Source organism: Mirounga angustirostris, unplaced genomic scaffold (assembly GCF_029215605.1).
Source record: "Mirounga angustirostris isolate CCGP_5_RB_7025 unplaced genomic scaffold, mMirAng1.0.hap1 SCAF_14, whole genome shotgun sequence".
NCBI lineage: Eukaryota > Metazoa > Chordata > Mammalia > Carnivora > Phocidae > Mirounga > Mirounga angustirostris.
Window position 1 is genome coordinate 79,267,598 of NW_026991722.1, and position 19,228 is coordinate 79,286,825.

At 38.8% G+C, this 19,228-nt stretch overlaps 1 protein-coding gene across 3 annotated transcripts in view; it reads right to left on the reverse strand.

The window, feature by feature from the left end:
* MED13L (mediator complex subunit 13L) overlaps positions 1-19,228 on the reverse strand; it is a 308,077-nt gene that overhangs the window by 38,132 nt on the left and 250,717 nt on the right. For all 3 annotated transcript variants that reach the window (XM_045887569.3, XM_064578438.1, XM_045887572.3), the window contains 8 exons: positions 17,837-17,941; positions 13,347-14,075; positions 12,312-12,537; positions 11,201-11,306; positions 10,762-10,886; positions 7,597-7,696; positions 2,207-2,427; positions 1,697-1,902 (listed from right to left, as the gene is read on the reverse strand). In XM_045887569.3, the coding sequence (XP_045743525.1) occupies positions 1,697-1,902; positions 2,207-2,427; positions 7,597-7,696; positions 10,762-10,886; positions 11,201-11,306; positions 12,312-12,537; positions 13,347-14,075; positions 17,837-17,941 (1,818 nt within the window). The remainder of the gene's footprint in view (positions 1-1,696; positions 1,903-2,206; positions 2,428-7,596; positions 7,697-10,761; positions 10,887-11,200; positions 11,307-12,311; positions 12,538-13,346; positions 14,076-17,836; positions 17,942-19,228) is intronic.

Below are 19,228 nucleotides of genomic sequence, written 5' to 3' on the forward strand. Positions count from 1 at the left end.
CAGCAAAGGCTGCGTGTCACTTTTTTGAGGAGTCTCCGTGTATAAGAAATTCAACTGTCAAATGGGTTCCTGGAGCTGCTGCATTGGATGAGAACGGTGTGGCAACCCTTCTGGGCTTATCAGCTCCGCTGGACTAGATCAGTCCCTACTTAAATAAGCTCAGGTACAACTGGAGCACGGCAGCCGAAAACAAGCCCAGGGATCACCACCAGGGTACTTGTGAGCACATTCTTTCCTCCTGCTGGTGAGTTGTTATTGCCACAATATTTCCACAACCATTGGAACCTTTCAAAAATCTTGTGCAGGAAGTCAGGCAGGATCATACCATTTTAAAGAAGGGAAAGACTCAGGTAAGCTGGTCATTTAAGGTCATACACAGGAGTAAACAAAAAAAGGCAGGAATGGAGTCCTATGACAGCACAGCTCTACCTCCCCAAGTCTGGGTTCTTTTATCCTACACTCTATCACAGTTTTTCACATTCCAACACTGACTCTACATACCTACACAGAAAGCCTGTTTATGACATTAAAGTTGGTTTTGTCAAGATGGGTTTTATGTGATGTCACAAATATAGCCCACAGACTGGATCTGGAATTTGTCTTATTGTTTTATTGGCTCCTAAAATGTAACTCTGAATTAGCTACCAACAATTTTTAAAAAGGACATTTACATAAAAGTGCAGAACTCCAGTCTCCTGCATTCCTGCCTGAACAATACACTGTAATTGCATAGCAAACAGTCCCTTTAAATAAGGCATACTCTTGGGCGCCTGGGTGGCTCAGTCGGTTAAGCGTCTGCCTTCAGCTCAGGTCGTGATCCCAGGGTCCTGGGATGCGGTCCCGTATCGGGCTCCCTGCTCAGCAGGGAGTCTGCTTCTCCCTCTGCCTCTCTCTCATGAATAAATAAATAAAATCTTTTAAAAAATGAATAGATGGGTGGATGGATGGGTGAATGAATGAATGAAAAAATGAGTAAGGCATACTCCTAACAGTTCCATCAAACTGCTCTTTCCTACTGTCCCTCAGGATGACAGTGACCATCAGTGGTGCCAAATCTTTTGCTTTCCCCAACCCATGTCATCCCCACATACCTGGTCCTGACAGAAATTTGAGTTTATGGCCTTATATTTTAAAGCATTTATTTTATTAAGAAATTATTAATCATAGGGGAAACTGAATCTACATTGTGACAGACTACTGTTTTTTGATAGAGTGGTATGTGCCCAAGCTACGATAAACACCTCCTTTTCCTTCTTCTGTATCATACAACCCATTGCTGCTTTCTAATATGACATGGGGTCATCAACAGAGAAAATGTCCATGCTAACACTTGATTTTAAAGTGCCTGAAGTAAGCACATTTGGGATCACCAATATATAAACCAAATACCACCACTATCCAAATAATATTACCAACTCCAATCTAGTGTTTGATTCTGTGGTAGACACGGATCTGATGCTGAATGAGCATGAACACCACGGTTGGCTATGCAAATAATCTTAGTTTATCCGTGTACATAAAATTTAGTTAGAAAATATGCACATTTTCAACACAAAATAATGTGCACAAAAGCATGAATGGCCAAGAAAGGAAAGTTTCAAATGCTATGCTGATGCCATCATTTTAAGTAGATATTTGGTTAAGATCAACACCACATTCAACGGGGCAGGTAACATGACGCGGTCCCTGCACGTACTTGTAGCCATCTCTATTGAAAATGGCTGCAGGCGGCATGGGCAGTTGTTCAATTTTCGGAGGGATTGCCCACGAAGGCCGAAACAGACAGGCGTCAGGGATCTTCAGAGGTAGCAGGCATTGGCTCGGCAACATCTTCAGTGGAGCAAACATGGAGGATCCCATAAAAGGTTGAAAGGTTGGAACTTTGTGCACATATGAAAAGTCCTGGGACAACAAAGGGGAGGCCAGTGATAATGCCGGTGAACAACTTAGGACACACCACAACAATAACAAAAATGACTGGAATTCAGTATCTCTCTCATCTAATCAGCAGAAAATGCTAATACCAAAATTTTAAATTAATCAAGACACCATAGTTAATATACCAAGCAATGTACCTCGTGATCCAATTCAGAGGATTCTTAGAAACTTATGTATACATGGCATACAGATAATACTATTTTGAAGATGTATGTGAATCTGCTTAAAAAACACCCTGCCTTGATAAAATTAATATATTGGCAGTTACCTTTACTTCCTCTGGCTTGGGACTTCCTAATCCATCTTCTACTTCCATTTTGAATTCAGTGAGCTGTGTTGAAACCATACTGACCATAGGGCTCTCCATCATGCCTAATGCTGTCACTGTCTCTGAACTGATTCCATCTTTATAATTCATTACAGGAGAAAATGCAGGGTGCTGTTCCAAGGAAGGAGGAGTGGGGAACATCCTTTGCAAGTCTGCAACTGCTAAGGGAAGAGAAGAGAAGAGAAGAGAAGAGAAGAGAAGAGAAGAGAAGAGAAGAGAAGAGAAGAGAAGAGAAGGGAGGAAGAGAAGAGAAGAGACAACAATATTTATTTCAACAGGTAGGACTTCTAACAAATCCCAGTTCGTAGGCAGGCACCCTACCTGCCATCAGAAATAATGCTAATTGAATGGTTGTATCAGCTACACAACAGAATATTAGTAATGGAAGTCTCTAAGAAGAAGGCCATCAGCAGAAAATTATCCTTTTCTGGAACTTTACCACTATCCCCTTGATGCTTTATGATTTGGCTTCAACATTAATTAAGTGAACAAAGTCTACGTAACATACATTTTTCTTCTAACAAATGACCGCCTAAGAGTATAAGGAGATGAAAATAAGTAGAAGCTGAAAGAAATTAGATTGAATAACTTTATTAAAGTTCTATCTCTGCTTACAAATATGTATGAAATATTTCAGAATTATATAAAAATGTCCTATAGCAAATTTTACATGGAAAATCCATCAGGCATTTATACTACAGAAAATAGAAATTGTTTGGAGGTAGAACGGTGGTTTAGATGTAGTAGGATTACTTAGCTAGTTTGAAAAATCTACCACACTCACTGCTCTTCAGGGAAATGATTCCATACTGACATTAAAATGAAACTTCATAGTTAGGTTTAATAATCCTACCTAGAACCAAAAGACAATTTATTAAAAATCCAACTAGTAAAAAAAGTATCTTTTAAGAAATGCTTAAAACAGGGATTCTCAATCCTTTTTTAAAAAACATCTTAATATACCTGAGGTTAGCCATCATCATTAGCAGGGGCTCATTAAGGCAGGGATTCTGAATGCAGGAGCAGATATAAGGCAATGTAAGTTGTAGCTGTGAAACTTGGCCACTAGGGGGTGTCCTGCACAGCAAATTTATTTACAAATTTGGAGACCGCCTTTAAGTCAGTGTTCTGGAATGGCACCTGATGTCCCAATTTCCAATCATATTGTTCTTTCTATCAACTTCAGCATTTAAAGAGGCAAAGAGTAACCACTGACTAGACTAAGATACGACCTCTACTTCTGAATCAGAAATTAATAAAGAACGACCACACCACACTCTGCCCTGGGCTAGAGTCTGAGGCAGAGCCGTATAAAGCGGCAACATCCAGAATGGATCCACAGCTCAGTGCTGCTACAGTCGGGTCAGGTCACTTCCTCCCTGGGGGCTTCAGATCCTTCATCTAAATGGCTGAACTAGATGTGTGATTCCCACCAGGCTTACTTTCTTTCCTTTGTTTATGGGGGGAGGGAAGCTTCCGACATATGGAGGCAGAAAAAAGTAAAAACCTCTGCATGAGATGATCTTTACCTTGTTTCCTAGTTAAACAATTAAATAATTCTGAATAATTTACCCTCCCTTGGCCTCCGATGCTTATCTATAAGACAAGGGAAGGAAGAGGCCAACAGACGGGACCTCAGATACCAACTTTCCCTCTCATTAGAGAAGCTGCACTTCCATTTATTCCCTACAGTAGGATTCTGTATAAGATTTCATTAGACAAAATGGTGCCTGCTGCTGCCAAGAAAAAAAGAAAGAGAAAAAGGGAAAAAAAGGGGGGGGAGGAAAGAAAAAACTAAACCCCCCAAGTAGATCTTCAAGGCACCATCTTGCTAGGACAGTATTTTACCGTTAAGGAATGTAACAATTCATAGAACTAGGGATATAAGCCAAGCCAGAAACTCCCAGAGAACCACTGGAGTCTGAAGAAGAAAAACAGGTCTTCAAATGTAGCAGCAATGAAATCAGTAAGTTTTCTTTAAAACAAGAGTAAAGATTTTAATACTGAGTTAGGTTCCACTTGAAATACAACCATCACCTTTATCTTTCAGTCCCTACTCCTTTTCCCAAGCCAAAGAACAGCTATGGGTCAATTTTAACATAAAATTAATGTTTAAGTATATTATAACATTTTAAATTCTAAGTCAACCTCATAAAATCTTCAAACTCCTATTATATTATAGATCTTAATCATCAAGTAAATATTTGGAAAATAAACTGTACAAATTCTGTTTGTGTTAAAATGACAATGAACTTAAACACAGCCTTTCCTTCACATACAAGTATTCTGGCTATGGTATAAAATTTTACCAAAAATTATTTTTACCGAATTGGCTACTGAATTTTGTCTAAGAAATGTTCTAAAGGTGTTTCTCACTTGGGGATACTCAAACTCTTCGATGCTACCTAACACAGTTATGTATCTCAATTTTCAACACCTCAGCCACCTTGATATTTTTTACCAAAGGTAAAAGAGAACACACAAAAAAAGTATGGAAAATAAGATTCTACTTGCCAGAGATTCACTTCAGAAAAGTGGATTTCACTATTATTACCAGATACTCTTTTTTTTTTTTTAAGATTTTATTTTTAAGTAATCTCTTCACCCAACGTGTGGCTTGAACTCACAACCCTAAGATCAAGAGTCACATGCTCCACTGACTCAGCAGCCAGGCGCCCCATTATCAGCTTTTTTTTTTTTTTTTAAGATTTTATTTATTTATTTGACAGAGAGAGATGCAGCGAAGAGGGAACACAAGCAGGGGGAGTGGGAGAGGGAGAAGCAGGCTTCCCGCTGAGCAGGGAGCCCGATGTGGGGCTTGATCCCAGGACCCTGGGATCCTGACCTGAGCCGAAGGCAGATGCTTAACGACTGAGCCACCCAGGCGCCCCCCATTATCAGATATTCTTAAGGAAGACTCTTAACCTCTCTAGCTTCAAGTTTGTCATCTGCAAATGGTAATAATATCTACCTCATATTTTTTTGTACACATTAAATAACATATGCATAGAAGTGAACGCTTCACCATGTAACATCTAAACATTCAGTAAGTGATGAAGCCAATAATAATTAGCCCGCCCTCCCCATTTTTGACTGGAAAAAAGACGAAAATGCTGTTAAGTTACAAGGAATTTCTGAAAAGATATGACCCTCAACAGGTTTTGAGATGAAAGAAATGGAGTCAAAGTGGGTAAGATAGAAAGAAGACAGAAACCCAAAGAAACATTCTGGTCCTCCAAAATAGAAAACCATGACTTGTTTGTCCAATTTTCTTCTAAAAATGCTAAAGCAAGGCGAGAACAGCTACCAGAATGGGCTGGAGTTGAGGTGTACCATTGTATGCATGATTATCACACAATACTACCTTAACACACACTCGATGCCAAATTAAACCAAGTTATTACTGCGTGTTGCTTTCTTCACTATTACATTACTACATACATAAATGAGTAATTATGGACCTATTCTCTCAAACACAGTATCCACTAGCCACATAGGCTATAGAGCACTCAAGCCAAGGGTTGTCCAAACTGAGATGTGCTATGTGTATAAAAAATTCCACAGATTAAAAAAAAAAACAAAAAAAAAGATTCCAAATAGTACAAAAAAAAAAAAGTAAAATATTCATTCACTCAATATTTTTTATACTGATTACATGTAAAAATGACACTATTGGTTATATTAAGTAAATATATTATTTAAATTAATTTTACATGGTTCTTATTTACTTCCTGTAATGTAACTACTAGAAAATTTAAGATTGCTTATGTGGCTCTCATTTTTGGCTCACACTGTATTTCTATTAAATTGAATGGTGTTGTTCTAGACACTAAATTTTATAATATGTCAGTCTCTCCGCCTCAATGTACAATAAAGCTCTTGCAGAGATGAGAACATCTTGCCATGCTATTTCATGGTCATGTTTTGGGAGGAAGATTGTGTATATGTACATATACACACACATACACACATTTACCCATGTATACTTCGTGCACATCGGAAGATCTTATTCACTCTTTTATATCTGTATTTTCCTAATGCTTATATTTTTGCTATATTTCATATTAATTAATTTTTATAACCTGTACTTTATCATAAAATTTTGAGTAGCTTCCTTTTGAAAATAATTATTTTCAGAATAAAGATGAGCGAGAGAAGAGAGTACACATATACTTTCCTGGGCAATGACACTGACTAGCAGAATGGTGCGTGAGTGCAATGTTGTTAAGTCCAATAATCTTGGACAAGTTATCAGACGTTTTAACATTTAACATCACAACGTATCACTTAATGTCAAAAAGGGCAGAGGGTTCACTGGTTCAATACAAGGGAAAAAATGCATTCATTCCATACGTATCTACTTTAATATTGTTTCTTTGAATCTGTGAATTCCATGTTTGCAAAATTCTGCAGTGCAGAGTAATAAAAAAAGAAAAATGTTTAATTAAAAAAACTACAGCAACTGGCTGGCTACCATTATTCATTTTCATACATGTCATGCTTGAGAAAGCTTTGCATATTTTAAAAAGCTATGGATCTACTAAAGCTGTCAAAATCCAATCTCTGTATACTTCACACTTCTACATTTGAGTAAATCAGCACACATTTATAGGTTCATAAAACTTTTTGACTCATCCCTATGACATAGTGGTTTTTCCCCTCAATTTGTTCTCATTACCAGCTGAAGTTAATGAGAAGGTATTAAAGAATGATTTGCAATGGAATTATGTTTCTGCCTGAGTATCCATGTAAGCTACCCTGTCTTTTCTCTTGTACAGTAATGTAGTTTCCTAGGGTGAAGAGTAACTTTAAAAAAAAAAAAAAAAAAAAAGGAAGTTTCTCTTCTTGTCATCATATGCAATAAACTATTTGATCTCAAAATGAAACACAAAAACTTCAGTATGAATTAGAAAAAGGACCACAAATAGCAAATGTTCCTCATCCTTGGGTAAATTAAATTTTCTGAAACATCTTCACAAGCTCTTTTACTGGAATATCACTCTGAAAATCACTGGGTAGCATTTATCCTACTAGAGAAAGGTTATTAGAGAAACAAACATAAAACCCATTTTTCCACATTCTAAACCGTAAGAGTTAATTATTAATTTGAAAACAAAAGCAAAAGAAATTCCAACTAAAATGGTCTCTTAGCTGCCTGCCCCATCTCAGGAATTCCAACTTATACAAGTTTTAATTCATAGTTAATATTCTGTTAAAAGAAAAAAAGGGGGTGGGGAACAGAGGGGAATCTCAGATAAGGCACCACTGAGTATGAGAACACTTGGTATAAGTTATAAATAGTAAGCCAAAGCTCAATTTCCTTTTCTTACTTGGTGGGTAAGGAACAGCAGCTCTTCCATCCTTCCCAAGAGGTCGGTCTTCTGCCCCAACTGCAGGCATTTTTGATGAACGCAGCGCAGGTGATACAGCCTAAGAAAAGATTATTATTATTAAAATAGGGCAACACACTTGATCTAAGTAGGGCAGTAGTCAACTATTTCTTAACATATGCCTACTGATATTTTGGAATAAAGATGCTTCCTTACATAGTGTTCACAAGTGAACTTCTAGGAACAGCCACAGACAGTGAAGCCAAGGAGAAGGCTACAAGCTTATCAAGAATGAAAACCACAGTGACTGAATCTTCTCTGCATGGATCTGGTAAGGGCAGACTGCACCATCAAAGCACAACTTACAGACCTTAAACAAATCTTCCTCCTCCCAGGTCATTAGAGAAGTGGTTTCAGGGACACAATAATTAAATTAGGATGGTGCCTCCAAGGAGTAATTGGCTATCAGTCTGGTTTTCCTTCTGTTTGGAAGCAGGCAGTTAAAAGAGATGACCTCAAGCCATCCCAAAGTATTTTTATTTTTCACCACAAAAAAATATCCCATGTATCTTCTGCTCCTATTTCCGCAGTTACTGTTCATCTTCATAAAAAATAACCTTATCACATAAAATTATTGAAATATGCAGAGAGGGCGTTTCTTTGATTTGTTATTCAAAATAAATTAAGTCCTTTAATAGGCAAGATTATCTTTAAGAACTCAAATGAATTAGTGGCAAGATAAAACAAAGCAAAAAAAAAAAGATTCTCACAAATTGAAGGCCTTTTACATATGTATACTTATTCAATGTCACAGGGTTGAAATGTAAAATTAAATTCAAAGACATCTGAGATGAAAACTTGAACAGTCTCACAACACCAGCTATCAGTAAGATGATTTAAGCAAAAACAATTCTAAGGTAAGCGATTCTCTTGATTAAATGCCAGGCTAGAAATCAGAGTAAAGCAGAAACAATCATTTTAGAGAAATGAAAATTAGATTAAAAATGTCCAACCCTCCTTCACATATTAATGTTACTAAGAATATATTCAAAAACCAAAGTAAACATATCTTCAGTTAGTCCAACAGTAATACACAATTTATACAGATGTAAGTACGATGGCTCTGAGCACTAAGAACAATCACTGGGGATGGTGGCTGTGAACAGGCCCTGGCTACTCCGCAATGCTTACTTTGTACCCTTTCTTATTCCTCCCTTTCTACTTCTTTTTGATTCCTTGTCTTTTCATGTTTCGTCCCACCATCCCCACCAAAGCAGCTAACCAAACCCTAAGGACCATTAAAATCAGTCCTACCTAGGGGCACCTGGGTGGCTCAGTCGTTAAGCATCTGCCTTCGGCTCAGGTCATGATCCCGGGGTCCTGGGATCGAGCCCCGCATCGGGCTCCCTGCTCAGCGGGAAGCCTGATTCTCCCTCTCCCACTCCCCCTGCTTGCGTTCCTGCCCTTGCTATCTCTCTCTCTGTCAAATAAATAAATAAAAAATCTTAAAAAAAAAAAAAATCAGTCCTACCTAATGCCTGATGTATAGGGAGACAGTGAAGTTCAAAAAGGCTCTCGGATGCCTGGATCAACACACGAAGTAAACATGTCCTTCCTTGTACTACAGTTTTTCTCACTGTCACGTCCTTTTCCTTCACACAGCCACTGCCTAAATTTCGGTCCTTGTGTTTTAATCCAATCAAAGTTACCAAATAGTACTCCTGCTTTCTGTGTATGAGACTGATGAAAACCAGCACTGGCTTCTACCTAGTCAGTTCCACACTCAGCAGCCTTCACGGAGGGGCACATTACAGGCAGAGTTTGGAGTCCAAAGCCGTAAGTGTGGTCAAAAACCTTCCTAACCCTGTCAATCTTTACCCACCACTCAGAGAGCAGACCAATGGTCTGTTCACTATGCTCCCCACCCTCAGCTGGTTCATCCTTGTTGCTTAACCAAGGCTCATTCCAGGTTCAAACTAATGCCTCTCCCCTGCCTCTCACTAACCCTGTCTTTCCACATTTTAAGTCAAATCCTTTCTTGGAGGCCATTATGATCTCATCATCTCCTAAGTACTTAACATTACTAATGGTGTATAGTATCTGTTAATCAGATACATTTTATTTTAAAGTGAGAACAGGCTTCAGAATTCTGATTCCTACTTAACCTTTAAACCTTAACTTAAACACTGCCCGTCTGTCACTTTGTACTTGAACGTCCAGCATCTTTAGACGCAGGTCAATTACAGCACTCACAGTAATAAACGTGCGTGCGTGTATATATTTTTGTATATTTTTAAGTAATTTTTAACTTTATTTACATGCTACTTCTCCTGAGGTCTGTGAGTACCTCAAGTATCAGGGCGGGATAATAATATTTGTAACCTCCAATACACGTCACAAAGGAACTGACCATCAAATGAGTAACAAATATATGGGAAATGGACGAAAGGGAAGAAAGGTTAAGTACATACATAAGTGAAAGAAAAATAAACTGATAAACTTATTTCCTTGAAGAAAGGACCTTACTCATTTCTTGGTCCCCCAGAAATAAACAGGTACTTCCATCTGCCCAAAAGTACAGAGGTGGTTAGGAGGACAAGGACATAAATTTCCTGATTCAGAGCCGCTCAGCTGTTCTCCTAAGAATTATAATTCTTACCTGTCACTTTAACCACATCATGCCTTGTATTATTTAACTTCTAGGTACATAAGTCCTTTTTCCCTGCTATTGTGCCATAACCCTAAAAAGTATAGATCAAACCTGTTTATCTCTCAAAATGTAGACTAAGTTCTGACTGATGAGATGAATAAAAAGTTACGGGGCATTATCTTTAAAATCTGAGATAAAGGGATTACATAATACACTTCTACTAGTCTCATGATATTTAGAAGGATTTAAAAACTGAATGGGAAAGATTTTAAAATTTACAACAGGAAGAAACTAATAAAAGAAGACATTAACAAAGAGAACCCAAGGGGTGTTAGAGACTACACCGACAACTTTTAGAATCCTTTCAAAGTATTCAAACATTTCTGCAGAACTTTCTGAACCTGAAATAAGAGGCCCCAAAATTCAGTAGACCAAACGATAAGGATATCCTCCAACAGTGACCTAAGCCCTCCCATGTAGGAAGATTTCTGTTTCAGTCGCTATGGCAGACTCACCCCAAGTTCGTCATCATCGGAATTGTCAAAGATGTTGTCTAAGTCATGCAGGGAAGGTGCCAGGTCTGTCACCTGTGTAAGGCTACTGGAGCCAGCTCTGCCAGCAGCATTATCCTGCCGGACATCTGCGGGAAAGGAGGCAAAGACGCAGAATGAGCAACTTCATCCACAGAAAAGGAGTGAGGAGAGGGCATGGATCTCAGTGAGCAAGACCTGCCTGTGATTTTTCTTTTTCCCTAGGTTTTCAGTTAAATTTAGAGACAATTATTTCCAAATATGTTTATCAGTTTTGAAAGTAACTGAAAAACAAACTATGAAAAATTAAAGATGGGTCAAATTATTGCTATTACAGTAAAAATATAATTCTAAATCGAGAAGCATCTCCCTTGCATTTTACTTTAGCAACAATCCAAGTGAGGCAAATAATCATTGTACACACCTGTTTTAGTAGCAGAACTGAAAATAGACATGGCATTTTTCCCATCAGGCACCGGCGTGGAATGACCTGGTGTAGTGACATCCTTGGTACCAAATCCATCCTCTGACTGTATAATAAATTCAGCCAAACAAAACACATGAACACCAACCCAAAGTGTGGAATATGAGGGAGAACACAAAGAATTAGAGGGTAGAATGGAACTTGTTATGAGCACAAGTATGATAAACCATGGTCTATGCAACCAAGGGAAATAAAAGGTATGTCCTTTCCCCTGAATTTAAACAGAACCCAAAACTCCCACGCTGCCCCTCCAATCCTATGGCGTATTCTTGAGTCCATCTGGGTTTTAGCCTAACCAGTACTGGTGGCATTTGATTACAGACCTGCCATGGTGTGAAAAGCTGCCTTTAACAACATTTTAGATGCTGAACTATGGTTCAAGCTTTCGGGATCTAGACAGATCTCTATAAAGGAATCTCTCAAGCATTCTCCTGCACTGTACAGGCCTCTTTTAATGGTCTTATTTCCTCTATTCTCAAGAGTACCTCTTTAAATGGCCCAGTATTTTGGAATGTTTTAAAATGTAAGGCTAAAGACAGCAGACACCCCCAGTACTCATTTTTTATGACAATGAAACCAGTAAAATTAATACTGACACAATCTAGGAGTAGTGTTGATATTAATTCAGATAGATATATAGGTAAAGCGCTTGGTACCGTAAATATACTAAGCGCTCAATAAACAATAGATATTGTTATCAGCATTTTTTCCCTTACATTTTGGATATTTTGGAATAGTAATTAAAAAGAATTAAGCAGGGAGCATAGGCCAACAAGAATTAGCATATGAGAGGAAACATGCACCGTACAAGCTATAGCCTGGAAAATATGAGGCTTCATTTATGTTCAGCTGACTTTTAAACAAAGGTGAGCCATGACATAAAAAGGAACAATACGTTGTTCGATACAATAATACCAAGAGCATGAATATGGGGACAGAGCAATCAGGCAAGACTACCTCAAACATTCTGCCTCAAAATTTTCCCACACATGTTGTACTGACATAGATCAAAACCCACACCGTGCTGGACACTCTCTTTGTTAAATAGTACCTTATTCTTTTTCAGGGAATCTTTCTCCGTCCCTTGTTTGCATTTCTTGTTTGCTGTAAAGATGTATTTTATGTCGCCATCCTCAAAGGTATATGGATCATTGACTTCTCCCAAACTGTCTCCAGGTTGTTGAGCTAGAGGCAATGGCTCAAGGAAGTGGAGTGGCTGCATCTGGGGTGGCTTTTCTTGCCAGATTTTAAACCGTTTGTTAGGTTGTGCTAAGAGTCTAAAAGGGAAAATAAATGACAATTTAAGCAAGGTAAACGAAGTAAAAAGACTGATTTTTTTTTTAAAGCAGCATTTATAACTTAAAGCATTTGCAAAACTTAAACTTAGAAAATTTTTCTCTCTAAAGAAGTTCTTTTAGAGATTATGTTCACAAATAAAACTTAGTAGGTCTTTGTGAAGAATATGCTTTTGTCTCTGATTCCATGGATTCCGGTTAAGAGCATAAATGGGCTCTAAGGACAGACTACCTAGGTTCAAGTTCAATCTGTGTCATTTACTAACTGCTTGACCCTCGCTTCTTTCTCAGCTATGAAAATAAGGTAGTAATATGACTGTGGTGAAGATTAACTGAGATGGTCTGGGTAAACTGTGAAGAATAATGGGTAGCTCAACAGCACTATAAATAGTATTATTACTAGATGCAGGATACATACCTAAATGCATGCAAAGCCCTCCTTAAAAGTGTCAACATACAAAGAAGGCACTGACCACAATATGGAAAGTGTCATCAAGCTATATTCTTTGACTAACAGCAGGCCAAAAATAAGTTAATACCAATGTCCTAAATGCCACAATGAAATCTTTATATTGCCAACATGTTTAAATAACGACACGTGTGAAACCTCATAAAGGACAAAACATTTGACTTTTTAGCATTTCCCAAATGCAGAGTCTAGAATGGTGAAGAAAAGCATCTTTCATTTTGGCTCTGAAGGGTGAGCATGGGGAGATGAGGAGGAAAGCCCCCCTCAGGACCCTATGCCTTGGTCAACAGGTGATCAGCTGGGTGGTATGCAGTCTCCTTACCTTTGCAACGCAGTGCTCTCTGAGTTTACCTCCATTTTGGCATCACATCTGTCGCCCTGGAGCTCTGGGGGCCGGAACTCAGCATCATCAATGGGGGGGAGGCGGTAATGGTGCCACCACGTGTCTGACGACTCGGGATTCGAGGGCCTGAGCCCACAGTATAAGGCCGTCTCGCTGACCTCTGCCATCAGAGGCAGTCTTTGGCCTACGAGGACAGTTCTGTCATCCAGAGTCGACAACTGCTGGAGTTCTAGCCCATTTCCATAGAGAGCTGGGTTCACAGGGACAGATGGCGGGTCCAAACTCTCTGTTTCCTGACCTCGTGGTTGAGGGCTGAGTGTTGGCGGCAGAGGGGAAATAGGGGAATGAGGTGAATCCATAGGATTCAGATTCATTTGCTTGCTTGTATTTCTGGAAGGCACGGCCATTTGTTTATCATACTTCCTACTGCTAGACACCTCTAAGGAGGAGTCTATCCCTGCCAACCCTAGCTTCTGTCCTGGTGTATCCTGCTCCATACAGAACTCGTCGGCCACAGAGGGCCTATGGTGAAATGGTATCAAGGGTCTCTTTTGCAGTTTGTCTCCCTTTTCCGGTCTTTCTGTTGTTTTGTGCTTAGACGCAGGAGGTGGTAAAGATGAAGATGATGATGGTCCTGCACTGAACCCTGGTTGAGATATTGCGGGAGGTCGATTGGGTCCTACTGCACAACGTTTTAAAAGTTTATGCCTGAAATGAGAATTAAAGTAACGTCAAGAAACACACACCTGAAATATAACTGTATCACTGTAACAATACAACATTATTGCATCATTGTAACATTACAAAAGAGATGCCTCTGACAAGGTTATATCTTTTAAGCACACAAGAGATCCCCAAATCAGTGAAGAGGACTCTAAGTGTTAATTATTTTTATAATGACTAAAAACTGCCAACACTCTGATGGAAAGTTGTGAATCAATCACACACAAGTTAGCAGGTTAAGAGATGGACTTAACAGTGCTAACTCCTACCAAAAGACTGATTTGAAAAATCCCCAAATCTTTCAAATTTGGTAAGGGCCTCAGATAATGTGTATTCACAATGCACCTTAAAACCAAGAGTAATGAGATCATTTGCCAAGAAAGAGAGAAAAAAAGCTTCCAATTTCTATCTTACAACACTCTACTACAATATAGAATGGCTTATAACAGCTTGTAGTGTTGTAAATTGAGAATAAAATAATTATGTGATTCTCCCCCAAAGTGTGAAAACAAGAAAATGAAGGTCGATCCTACGAATATTTAACAGAATAAATAGACTAGAAACCTTATATGCCATTCTTATCAAAAAAAGAAGGGATAAAAGACAACTTTGGGTCTTCCAGACTCACAAAATTAGAAGTAAAAAGATGGTGAGTGAATATGAAAACAACAAATGCATCTGTACTAAGCAGGGTAGCAAGTCTACTCACATCCTAACATACTTCTTGGCAAGCATGGGTGTGAGATATTGCTCAGGAAGGGCCCACTAGATGATGCCAAGGTTTAATCTGTGTGCAACAAAGTTATACAGCGGGTCAGCCAGTTCCTCCCAATATATAAATCCACCCAGGGAAAAACGTGAGCTCTCCTGCCCGTGCAGCAGTAACTCTCTGAGGCCACTAGGGTGGCATTAAATTACTGCTGAATCACACTCAATGGTGCCCTAGTGGGCAGTAAAACGGATTTGTGTGGCATAATGGGATGGTTTAGTCGGACAGCAGGATGGCCACACTGCCCCATAAGGCCATTAAATAGTGTGAGGAGTGGACCATTCCATAATGGGTTTGGTAATCCTGCAGTAGATAATCTGAAAAGACTCTTGCTAAAGTCTTTGCTACTCTTAAAAAAAAAAAAAAAAAAAAAAATCTGACTGTGAAGAAGGTTGTTTAAGCATAAGGCTATTGACAATAAGGTAAAAATTGTGTTTTAATCTCCAGGGCACAGTAGCACACTAAGAGATGAATGTCTCATCCGAAAATATCTCAATCATATCTTATAACGGTGCTTATTTTAAAACAGTTCGAAGAATCTTTTACATAAAACTTTTTCATTTGGATTTTCTCAGAGCATTTACCCACACCAGTCCTTGATAGATATTTTGTGGTAGCCTCTTCAAAGTAAGGACTTTTTGCAAACTAGATAATCTTACAAAGTCATTTTTTTTCAGTTGCATTTAATGACTCAGCTACATTGTGAAAAGGTTACAATTACAGATACATCAGTGAGTAATAGACTCTCACGGCAAATCTCTGAAGGTAAGAGGCCTCAGTGAAGCAGGCAGCAGGAAATCAGGCTCAAAAGCCTAACTATATGGGTGGTCCAGTGGTGGGAAGGAACCAGAAGCAGGGCCAAATAGTGTAGAAACACATGGTGGCTAAAAGAATGAGGCAAGTAGAATTACTATCATAGACATTTCAAAGGAAATCAATGTGAAATGCAAGGATAAGATTCATCTATAAAATGAAGAAAAATGATAATTGATAAAATTTCTAGGCTGAAAAGGGAAAATTGTGATAAAAATGACTGCAACAGGATACCTGACTTGTGAGAAAACACACATGTCAATATTAAGAATATTTCTTAAAGGCACCCCCCCAAAATATAAGACCAGAGTAAATATGAGAAGTCATGTCTAGAGATAAATATCTGGAAGACATGGAATGAAATGCAAAACTAAAAAAAGACCCGAAGGTATATGAATCTGGTGAGGAAACAGAGGAATGACTCCAGAGGACTAAAGAAAAAGTGCTATTTATTTACACTTCAGGTAAAAATAATTCAAGGGAGCAAATAAAAATGTCACAGAAATCAGCAAAAAGGTTATTTTTAACAGATGAAAAACCTAGATTAAGGAAAATAGGATCAAAAATAAGATGAGGGCACAAGCAAAGTTAAATACACTAACATTTTACCCTAGCTACTTTCTAAAGGTGGCCCATAACTTGGCTGGGAGCTGTCTAGAAATCAATGTTAGTAAGAAAAGGCTTTTTATTACACAATTTACAATGGCCTAGAAACAGAAGTAAAATAGGTATTCAGCTGGTATACCACACCTATCTGAGACTAGAGAGAGATTCTCACATGCTCAGAGAGGACCCTTAATGAACAACTTCTTCAAAAACATCCTTCTTAAAAAATCAATAGTGCACATTTCATTAGGCTGATACTTACAACATCTCTCCAAAAAAAAAGCTGACTAAAAAGGCAGAGCTTGATAAAAGAGAATCAACGTAAGGTGCAGGGGAAGATGAGAAGATGGTGTCAAAACTGCTGCTTAAGTGCGCGCGCGCACACACACACACACACTTTGCATATATTCTCAGGGGTCATTTGACTGCCTCCCTACCCTGAAGCCAACTTATTTATGTCACAATAAGAACCTCTATCTGAATTAGGGAAATGAATGGCCATTTTCTTAATATACTTTATCTCAACCGAACTTTTTCTAAGTGCTGAGCAGTATCAAATGTGAAAATATGGACTTTGGAAGCAAAGCTACTCTTAAGTTGCTCATTAAGTGAATAATCACCATCACATCCTCAATAGTCAACTGAGCTAGGGGTGAAGCCGACATACACTTAAGAAATCTAAGAACCCTGGAGCACCTGGCTGACTCAGTTGGTTAAACGTCTGACTCTTGATTTCGGCTAAGGTCATGATCTCAGGTTCATGAGATCAAACCCTGCATCTGGCTCCGTGCTCAGCATGGGGTCTGCTTGAGATTCTCTCTCCCCCTCTCTTTCTGCCCCTCTCCTTGCTTGGGCCCACTCTTCTTCACTCTCTCGCATGTGTGTGAAATAAATAAATCTTAAAAAAAAAAGGAAAGAACTCTAAGAACCCTAATGAAAGCCCATGACAAGAAGACTTTTTACAACCACAAGGAGTGATAAGTCAAGGTAATATCCAGGAGAGCAAAAATTTTCTACAGAAATCAATTTAGGGTTCTATTCAAATATCTAAATGAATGAACAAGTTTAGCTTTATGGCAGGTGTTGTTACCAAATACCCACCTGAAGCATCAAAACACACCAGCACGGACAACAAAACAAATTATCTATGGAAGACCTATTTAATCCAAATTCTATTAACTCTAGCCAACTTGTTTAATATTTATCCTACTTTAAAATTAAGAATAATTAAATAAAGTCATATAAAGGGGAATAGATGGTCTTATCAAACTGATGCCTTAAGTTTTGAAGTAAGCTACCATGAAGAAATTTGTGGGAGCAATTTGATAACGGGGCCAGTTGTCTAATAAAGCTCTTTTTGAGTCCTGACAATAAAACTGTTATCATCTGTATATAAGAAAAGACCTATCTTTTCCTTCTCTACTCGAGGAGGAAGACTGAAAACAAAACAAAATAAAACAATGAGGAAGAAGCAGTCTGAGAGTCCAGGAGATAGCCATTGGCTACAAACGGTGCCACCATTCTATCCAACTCCTACTCTGCCATTTCTACCACCTACCTAGAACAGGAACAGCTGACTCTTTGGGTTGGATCCACAAAATCCCAAGTAGCAGGATTATTAGCAGGCTCTTCTTCAAGAGTTGGAGTTGACATTTGGCTCCTCCTAAAAAAGGTTAAAAATGTGACTTCTGTAAACATGAGATAATATTCATACCTCGATGGGGGCAGGGCGGGGGGCTATGGGGTTAAAAGACCTGAATACATTTCACATAGTAATGTTATCTAGCTAATAGATAGCTCAGAGCAATCCAAGGGGTTGGGGTGTGGGCGGGGAGAACCAACTTGTTCTATGCACTAGAAGAAGCAAGATTCAAAACATTTCTATTTAAGTTGAATGTACTTTTTAACATGGGTGACAGAGCAATTAAAACACTATCTGGCACTATTGGTTGTTGCTTTAAAAAGCCACCTAAATTTTGTAGAAATAACTTAAATTTTTAAAATTATTTTTTCACAGCATCTGTGAATTATATGCCCTGAGACTGTTTAAAACTCTTAAACTCTTGGGGCGCCTGGGTGGCTCAGTCGTTAAGCGTCTGCCTTCGGCCCAGGTCATGATCCCAGGGTCCTGGGATCGAGCCCCGCATTGGGCTCCCTGCTCCGCGGGAAGCCTGCTTCTCCCTCTCCCGCTCCCCCCGCTTGTGTTCCCTCTATCTCTGTCAAATGAATAAAATCTTAAAAAAAAAAAAATAAATAAAAATAAAAATAGAACTCTTAAACTCTTACCACTCCTATATTCATTAGCATTTAAGCAGCACTCTATGCTTGTGATGTGAACTAAAGACAAGGAAAAAATCACCTCGTACTTGTCACTAGTAACTGGTAGCACAAAGCAGAGTCTATTACTACACAGTGACGGTCAGGACACAGGGCAGCATTTCTGTACTGCCGACTCCGACTCGGCTACAGCTGCTACTACCAAGTGCTCCGGGGACTGCTCTAGAGGGACTTCTGCTCTAGAGGGACTTCTGCTCTAGAGGGACTTCTGCTCTAGAGGGACTTCTGCTCTAGAGGGACTTCTCTGGCTCTCCACCCTCCTTCGCCCTCCTGGCTGTCTCACTGCCCTGTTCTGTGCTGCTGATTCAAGGGGCTGCTAGAGCTGGTGGAGGTGACAGGTTAGTGGTGATAAAAATCAAAGACAGTAAATGAGAGGAAAAGAAAAAGAAAATGTTAACTTGGAAATTATCCAGGCTTGTAGATAGAGGTGAAAACATCTGTACCAATTATTCTAGAGCAAAGGATCATTTTTAAGGTATCTTTTTAATTCTAGAACATGACATATAATCTCCCACTGCAATTATTTTAGATTTTATGTACTGTATCTTCTGCAGGAGCCTACTCTAGAACCAATTCACTGAGAAACAAATATATAGTATGAATTTCCTAAAAG